Here is an 8,147-nt window from a genome sequence, read left to right as displayed (position 1 = left end):
ATGCTTAGTGTGAGGGATTGCTGAAGAGTCAATGAGTCGATGCAATCAGCTGGTTTTCCTTAGATAGAAACTTTGAATCAATCTGACTGGATGATCTGGTTGATGTGGATCTATAAAGTGACCTGAGATGACATGATGTGAATTGGAGCTCTAGAAATAAAGTGAATAGAATGCATACAGCTGCAAGCGATAGATGAAAGCAACAAGAACTCTTCAAAGCGAGCAGCAGTTAGTAACTGACTCTGCTGCCGCTGGGTTCCACCCACAGGACTGAAGCCCTGCTGAGCCTCAGCCTCTTGTTCCCACCGCTTCTCGGCTCTCAGATGTTCGCGCCGCACTGCTCTGAAAACAAGATGTCTCTCTCACTGATACGTGCGGTGACCTTTCCTCCGTTTCTCCTCCTTCTCTGCTCAGGATCCAGCAGGAGGTTCCCAGCAAGGCGGTGCTGGAGCAGGAGATGGTGTGGATGAAGGAACATCTCTCCATGCTGGGTTCCCCCGTGGTGCTCTGCCACAACGACCTGCTCTGCAAGAACATTATACATAACAGCAAAGAGGGTAGGTGACCCTCCTTCCCCTCACCTCGCCACGCAGGCTGCTGCATGCTAAACACTCAAAGGGAAATAAAACTACTGAAGTTTTTAAGTATGGTTCGTTGAAAGATGATTATTGGTTGTTTTTTTTATGTTGCTGGTTTCCCGCCCATTTGATGACATCACAGTAGAGCTGCGGCTGCATGACGTCATTTCTGTCTAATCAGTGAGGCTGAACATTATTAAGGAGCATTAGGATCAAGTTATTAAAGGAAAAGTCCGTTCATCATATTCCTAAAACTAATACGTTCACAGATTTAATCTATTTAGCGTTAATCACAAAAAAATTAAAAGAATAATTTTAATCGCGATCACTGAGTCTGGCAGATGTTGGGAAAAAAAAGACATTAGAGGGTGAAGAAGTTTTAAAACTTCTAGGCAGGATTTAATGGAATCTTCTATTTAAATGGAATCAACAAAACAACCAGAAAAGTATTTTAAAATTCTTTATTTTCTCTTTAAATATAACTTTTAGGTTTGGCCTAACAAATAAAAACGAATGTTCTATTAAATAAACAGAAAAAAGTCCAGAAAACGGTTGAATAGTTTTACCGTACAGACTGGGCCAGAAGGGGCCTCCTGGAGGAAACGGTGATAGCCGATCGTTTTCCAGGACGGAGAGGAACTGATGCTCAGAGACCAGAGAATCACTCACATGTCACCAAATTTTCAAATATTTATAAGATACTTCAAAGCTTAAAAGCTTAATTCTGGATGATTTAAGTCTTTTAAAGAATGGGGAGGGGTTAAGATAAAAACTACCGTCATAAAGTGATGTTTTATCTTCAGACTGACTGAATGTCTGAGGGATTAAATTATTGATCTAATCCAGTAATGATTCAGACACCAGGCAGCAATGAAAATGTTTTGGTTTTTTAATGCATTTCATCTTAATTTAGGGGTTCCACGGGTCGTTAAAATCTTTAAGTCATTAAGTTATTATTTTTTAAATGAAGGCCTTGATTGGCATTAAAGTTCATTAAACGTGATTATTCCTGGCATTTAAAATGCTTTAATTTTAAAGAAAGTTTATAGAAAACTATTTCATCAGATCTAACTGGTTTGGTGTGTTTGTGAGAAACTGCTTCCGATTGATCGTAAAGCCGTTTATTCCGAAAAGAAGCTCGAGGCGGAGAAACAGCTAGAGAACAGGAAAATGCTCATTTAAAAAAAAGTGGCTGGAAAAACGAGGATTTTTAAAATAATTTCTAAAAACATTTAAAATTCACGGTTTATTTTCTCTCCTTCTTGTTTAATGACTGAAAAAAGACTGTTGTGGTCTTTCAGGTCACGTTCGCTTCATAGACTACGAATATTCCAGCTACAACTATCAGGCCTTCGACATCGGAAACCACTTCAACGAGTTTGCAGGTGAGTGATTTGTTTGTAATGTGGTTTAAGGCTGATGGATTATTGCCCAGCTGTTGGCGTCTGTGTGCGATCAGGCATGGCTGAGCTGGACTACGGCCTCTACCCCAGCCAGGAGATGCAGATGGACTGGCTGAAGGAGTACCTGCAGGCGTACAAGCTGTTCACCAAGAAGACGGAGGAGGTCAGCCAGCGGGAGCTGGAGACGCTCTACGTTCAGGTCAACAAGTTTGCTCTGGTGAGAACAAACCGCCTCTTTCCCCCCCAGATTAACGCGCCGTCACCATCTGATGTCTGATGTTTCTCCCTGAAGGCTTCTCACTTCTTCTGGGGCTTCTGGGCTCTGATCCAGGCCAAATACTCCTCCATCCACTTCGACTTCCTTGGGTACGTTCTAATGGTTTTAAATAAACATGTTATGTGGCTGAAAATGACAGAGTGTAGCTTTAAGTTTCCCAGTTTCACCGTATTATGAATCCTACGGAAGAGGATTAGGGCCACTAGGAAATAAATTAAAAAGTTAAATAATTTTTTCAATATGGGAAAATTCAGAGATTTCTCTCTATATTCTATAAATATTGGAATGATTCCCTTCATCCTACTGATGCTGCAGCTGATCAACCTGAACGCTGATTAGTTTATTCAGTAGAAACAGCATGAAGGGAAACCTGGATCTCCATGAACAGCCCAGGTGTGGCGACATGCTGCCACCTATAGGTCTGGAGTGAGAAAGTCAGTGATAGAAAGAACGGCCTGTTTTTATAAAGACACTCAGTCATTCACTCACACACTGATGGTGGGGAGCTGCATTAAAGCCACGGCTGCCCTGCGGATCACTGACAGGCTGCCGTACGCCGGCGCCACCATCTGACCACCATGAGGGTGAAGATGGCCGCTCACACTGAGCCTGGTTCTGCTGGAGGTTTCTTCCTGTTCAAAGTGAGTTTTTCCTCTCCACTTTCGCTACAAGCATGCTTAGTGTGAGGGATTGCTGAAGAGTCAATGAGTCGATGCAATCAGCTGGTTTTCCTTAGATAGAAAACTTTGGATCAATCTGACTGGATGATCTGGTTGATGTGGATCTGGAAAGTGACCTGAGATGACATGATGTGAATTGGAGCTGTAGAAATAAACTGAATAGAACTGAAAGCCAGAGCTTGATCTGAATACTCCTCCATGTGACGCCACCGTCAGGCCGGTTATGGCGCTGCACCTGTAACAGTAGGTTATTTGTTAGATGGTGTTTTATGATGGACTGACCTTCAGCTCCTCTGATTGGATCGTTTCGCCGCCATAACGGAGCATCTTTGTCTCCTCCAGGTACGCCGTGCTGCGCTTCAACCAGTACTTCAAGATCAAACCTTCAGTGATGGCTCTTCAGATTCCCGAGTGAGAGGAGGTCAGGGCTGCGGCGGCTGAAGGCCCGGAGACGTTCCGCCGCCCAGCCGCCGCCGCCGTACCGCCGCTCTGTCCGTCTGCCGGGCCGCCTTCCTTCATAAAAGCGTGATTACTCCTATTCCTGCAAACGTACCTGGACTTGCCCGGCGCCTGCAGCTCGCTGTGATCCCATTGGTTCAGGCTCAGCGGGGGTCACTGACTCCACCCCTCAATGAAGCGGGGGGGCAGAGACGGACTTTAGCTTTAGGAGCGTTTGGCCAAGAATTCCCTACATGTGAACCATCCCGTCACCGTAGCAACCTGTGAGGAGGAGGAGCTAAATGTTTGGTCTAGTTTTTATGGCGGGCCTCTTCACCCCCTCAGGGTAACGCCTCCTGCTTCTGCTTCACTCTGATCTCCTTTCAGCTTCCTGGATTCAGACAAACATGGCGTCGCTGTCGGCGAGGAGCGTGTTTGAGCCTCTGAATGTTGAAAAACATCCCAGGAAAATTGTTTGCTTCTGATCTCTGACTTTTTTTCTCCTCTTCTTCTAAATCTAAACGCTTATCAGTCAGATTTAAAATCAGACGGTTTCACCTTCTTGTCTTATTGAATCGTTTTGAAGCCGTAAACCTGAAGCTTTAGTTCTTATTTCACTGAATGATCCAGTTCCCGGTGGAGCCGGCGCCAGTGAGCAGCTGGCGTCACATTGCAGACGGGTTAAATAATGGAGCAGACATGCTAACGGATGCTAATGCCTTTCATCCAGGGAGCAGCTGATGTTGCTGCTTCCTCTCCACCATCCAGCTGAAGCGTTTAAACCACAGCGACACGTTTGGGAGCAGAGAAGCACTTTTAGACGGAGGCTAAATGAATACAATAACTGTTTAAATGCACAATCACGGTTCAACTTGAAGGAAAAGGCCCTTTGCACTGTAGAAGCACTAACAGACCCTCACCTGCTGACGCACCTTTATAGAGCAAACATGGCTGCAGAGGCGTTTCCACTGAGAACGGCGCGTCTCCTTAACCTGAATTAGTTTGCTGTAGTTTGGATCCACGGCGGTTCAGAGGAAGTTTCTTTCCCAGCGTCGGTGTCTGCAGGCGGTTTGCGTAACATTCCCTCCTCTAGAGCAGCAGCTCTGCTTCTAAAGCTCTTTATTTATTGAGTGACTAACTTTTTTCTATTGTTTCTCTAATGACATCTAAATAGTTCAGGCTTCAGCTTCATTGAGTTGCTGTTTATTTAAGGTTGCTTTGTTTCAGCGTGTGAATGTACTAATGTTCTAGTTTGCCGTTCTTTACTTTTTGTAAAGGAGGTTTCCTTTCCTGGGACTTTGTAAATGTGACGGAGGATGTAAATACTGTAACAAATACTGTGAAAAGTTTCCTGTACAGTGATTCTCCGCAGCCTGCAGAAGTAAAAAGAATAATTTAACAGTTGCCAGTAAAATATTTCAATTAAAGACTAAAGTGATTTTAAAAGGTTTGGGTGTCTGTTTGTGTTTGCTGACCTGCTTCCTGTGCAGCTGATGACAGATGGCTCAGAGCCGACCACCAGTCGTTTATTGCAGACGGCTTGTGCAGACGTGGGAAGAACCTGGAGAGTGAGATAGGTCATCCCAGCTGCACCATTGCTGGGGAGAATGAAGACCCAGTAACCCCATTCTGCTGCCCGCTGTGCGTCTGGACGCCACGGCCCGCCAAAGGTCATGGATGAAGAAAAGGATGGAAGGTACCAGGATGCAAAGGGACCCTAAAGCCTAAAATGGGATTTCCACCTGTTTCACCAGCTGTTGCTCCTCCAGGTTCCATAGAGAATAATACGACGGAGTGTCAGGGCCACGCTAGAGACTTTTTATTCCTTCTATTACGAGAATAAAGTTTTATTTTATATCATCTCTTCCAAGAATCCCTTTCTTCCCTAAAGTGAGGAATGTGGAGCATCATGTGAAGTTCTACTTTAGCATCGGTTTGACAAATCAGGAAATCTTTTAGCAGCAGCATCAAACTGGGCAGGATGTCAAAGTGGACTCTGGATGCTGATTGGTGGAGCTGGTCGGACGTCATCTGCTGGGTGGAGCTCCAAGCTTTCTTTCTGGAACGGGTTTTTGTTTGATGACTTTATCCTCGAAATAGAAATAAATCTCTATCTAACCACAGGGAGACTTGTTCATAAACACACTGCAGCTGATCTTTAACCCGCTCACTCAGAAATACTTGCAGTAAAACTTCTTCTATTGCATTTATGGCTCATTTGTTCTTCATTCCACTTCATCAGAAAACCTTGGTAACTGCTCTCATAGCATGTTTTTGACCTGAAGCAACAAAACATTGGGGGGGTGAGGTGAGTGATATGTTATAATGCCCAAGATCCCAAAAACTAACCCCCCCCACCCCCCCACCCCCAAAAATAAAGAAACATGCCATAGAGGGTTAATGAGGCACCGTTAGCTGGATTCTACCACTGATCTCTACTTATTCACTGGATTGCTGATTGAAGTACAGCCACTGGCAGCCATATTGGTACTCCCTAGTCAGACCGGTCAGAATGTAAACAATCGGTGCGCTACAGCATCAAACAGCTATGATGTTCTCATTTTCAGGGACTGAAGACTTTTAAAATAAAGATAAATTCATCAGTTTGACACAGACTGGCTGCTTCATAGCATCAGTAGATTAACTTTAACTTAGAATTTAATAAAATAGGCCCATCAGATTGCAGAGTCATTATGATGTCTATTAATCATGTAATATAACATATTATACAAATCCATCATGATAAAATGAATGTGTTAATGGAGCAGAATAATACTGATGAGCCAAGAGGGCTAAACGGATGATGTTCCTGTAAAACACATGGATTTGTTATTTTTTTAATATAATTTCAAGATTTTACATCAAGACTGAATTACAAATTCATGTCTGTTAATGCTGAAGTATTTTCCTATCTGCAGATTGTGCATGATGCCATATACTGTTATGTTGTGTCTGTGCATTAGCCTTTAAAAATGTTTAAGTTGCTTTTTTTCCCATCATCAATATAACATGCAGCATATTTCAGCTCATGACTTTTAAAAATCAAAAATGCAGAAAACGATACATGAACGACATCATCATCCACTGAATAACGAATTCCTACATTAAATTTCTCAGTGAATTACTTTCTATTTCCTCTACTTTCTATTTTCTAACGTTAGACCCAATGTCAGCGTCTAACTCAGTCAATGTCTTCCAGTCATTCTGAGATAGCCAGACTAATGTTAGTCTACAGACTAAACTATAGGATCCATCGGCTATAGATGGATTTATTGCTTAGCTCATCCACTGACTGGGAAATGACCAGAGGAACGTCTTCCTGCAGACAGAAAACTGCTGGTTTCTGCAGCTAAATGCTGCACAGGGAGGCATTTTACTGAGCATCTCTGTGGGAGTGGGGAGTACCAAGATGGCGGCTTCACTTTTTGCAGGCAATCCAGTGAATAAATAGAGATCAGTGGACTCTACTAGCTGGAACAGTCCAACTGTCCCTCTGTAGAGAAGGTAACCTTTAAGGTTTGAGACATTAAGCTGCAAACTGAAGACGCTGCTGTCAAACACCGTTACTCTGCTCTGCAAAGACGGATCTATAAAAAGGAAAAACATCTTTTAATGAGTCTTTGTCCCTCATTTGATCAGTTAAATAAAATGCTCTTCCAATGGTAAGACTTTTTCCCCCCCTTAAAATAATGACACATTTTATGCACATGAAATAATTTCTTGTCTTGTTTTAAAAGTAAATATTCTTACTTCATTGGCAAACATGGGGAAAAAAAACATTTATTTAAAGAAAAAGCAAAAGCTAATATTTTATTTTGTTGCCTGTTTAACGAGCTAAGAGGCTGAAAACAGAAAAGGCAGTTTTAGCTTTATAACTTTAGACGCTGAAATTTCCAACCTTTAGATGAAAAATCTATGAAATTCTAAACTTTAGTGTGTCATAAAAATGTGAACTTTACATTTAATTAATGAGTAAACTTCTGTTAGAAATAGTTTCTGCTTTTACATGAATTGATCAGTGCAGTGAAGATGAATCTGGATCTAAAAGACATTTCAGAAAAGCCCAAATCTGTCTTCCTTTATTACAGCCTTTAAATTACATCATTTACCAACAATATTTCAAATATATTTCATGATATAAAATAAATTTGCTGCCATGAGAAAAACTTTTTTTTTTAATAGTACTGCTTGTTGATATGTATGAATAATTTCTGGGTTATTACTTTAATAAAGTCTTTACCGTAATAAGTGGACTAACTGTTCCAAATCTTGCTGTTTATGGAAAGTTAAGTAATTTGTAGATTTTATAGCAAAAAGTTGAGGGATAAGATGAAAGAACAGTCAGTCTGTACGATAAAACTATTCAACTGTTTTCTGGACTTTTTTCTGTTTATTTAATAGAACATTAGTTTTTATTTGTTAGGCCAAACCTAAAAGTTATATTTAAAGAGAAAATAAAATAAAGGATTTTAAAGTGCTTTTTTGGTTGTTTTGTTGATTTCATTTACATATAAGATTCTCTTAAATCCTGCCTAGAAGTTTTAAAACTTCTTCACCCCCCCCCCCCCAATGTCTTTTTAACCACATCTGCTACTGAGAAATCTAATGTCCAAATATATCTGCTCTGAATTAAAGGATAAGACATTTGAATTGATTTCTCTATGATTGTTTACTGAGTTAATCTAAGAACATTAAGAGGTTCTGGGGTTTGCCCAGATATAATAGCCCCTCCCTCCTGCCATCTTCCAGCAGTGACGTCACGGTGCGGTAA

General features: G+C 41.6%; 2 protein-coding genes across 2 annotated transcripts in view; one reads left to right on the top strand and one right to left on the bottom strand.

Moving 5' to 3' along the window:
* etnk2 (ethanolamine kinase 2) overlaps positions 1-5,458 on the top strand; it is a 17,236-nt gene extending 11,778 nt beyond the window's left edge. The window contains exons 5-9 of the mRNA XM_015375307.1: positions 415-557; positions 1,880-1,963; positions 2,038-2,198; positions 2,274-2,347; positions 3,281-5,458. Coding sequence (XP_015230793.1) covers positions 415-557; positions 1,880-1,963; positions 2,038-2,198; positions 2,274-2,347; positions 3,281-3,353 — 535 coding nt within the window. The 3' untranslated portion in view covers positions 3,354-5,458. The remainder of the gene's footprint in view (positions 1-414; positions 558-1,879; positions 1,964-2,037; positions 2,199-2,273; positions 2,348-3,280) is intronic.
* Positions 5,459-7,210: 1,752 nt separating this feature from the next.
* sox13 (SRY-box 13) overlaps positions 7,211-8,147 on the bottom strand; it is a 33,559-nt gene continuing 32,622 nt past the window's right edge. Inside the window, exon 12 of the mRNA XM_015375265.1 lies at positions 7,211-7,218. Within this exon, the coding sequence (XP_015230751.1) occupies positions 7,211-7,218 (8 nt within the window). The remainder of the gene's footprint in view (positions 7,219-8,147) is intronic.

The sequence above is a fragment of the Cyprinodon variegatus genome, unplaced genomic scaffold (genome assembly GCF_000732505.1).
Source record: "Cyprinodon variegatus isolate N-32 unplaced genomic scaffold, C_variegatus-1.0 Scaffold116, whole genome shotgun sequence".
Classification (NCBI taxonomy): Eukaryota; Metazoa; Chordata; class Actinopteri; order Cyprinodontiformes; family Cyprinodontidae; genus Cyprinodon; species Cyprinodon variegatus.
The sequence above is the reverse complement of the archived record's forward strand: the minus strand, read 5'-3'. Positions and strand labels throughout refer to the sequence as shown.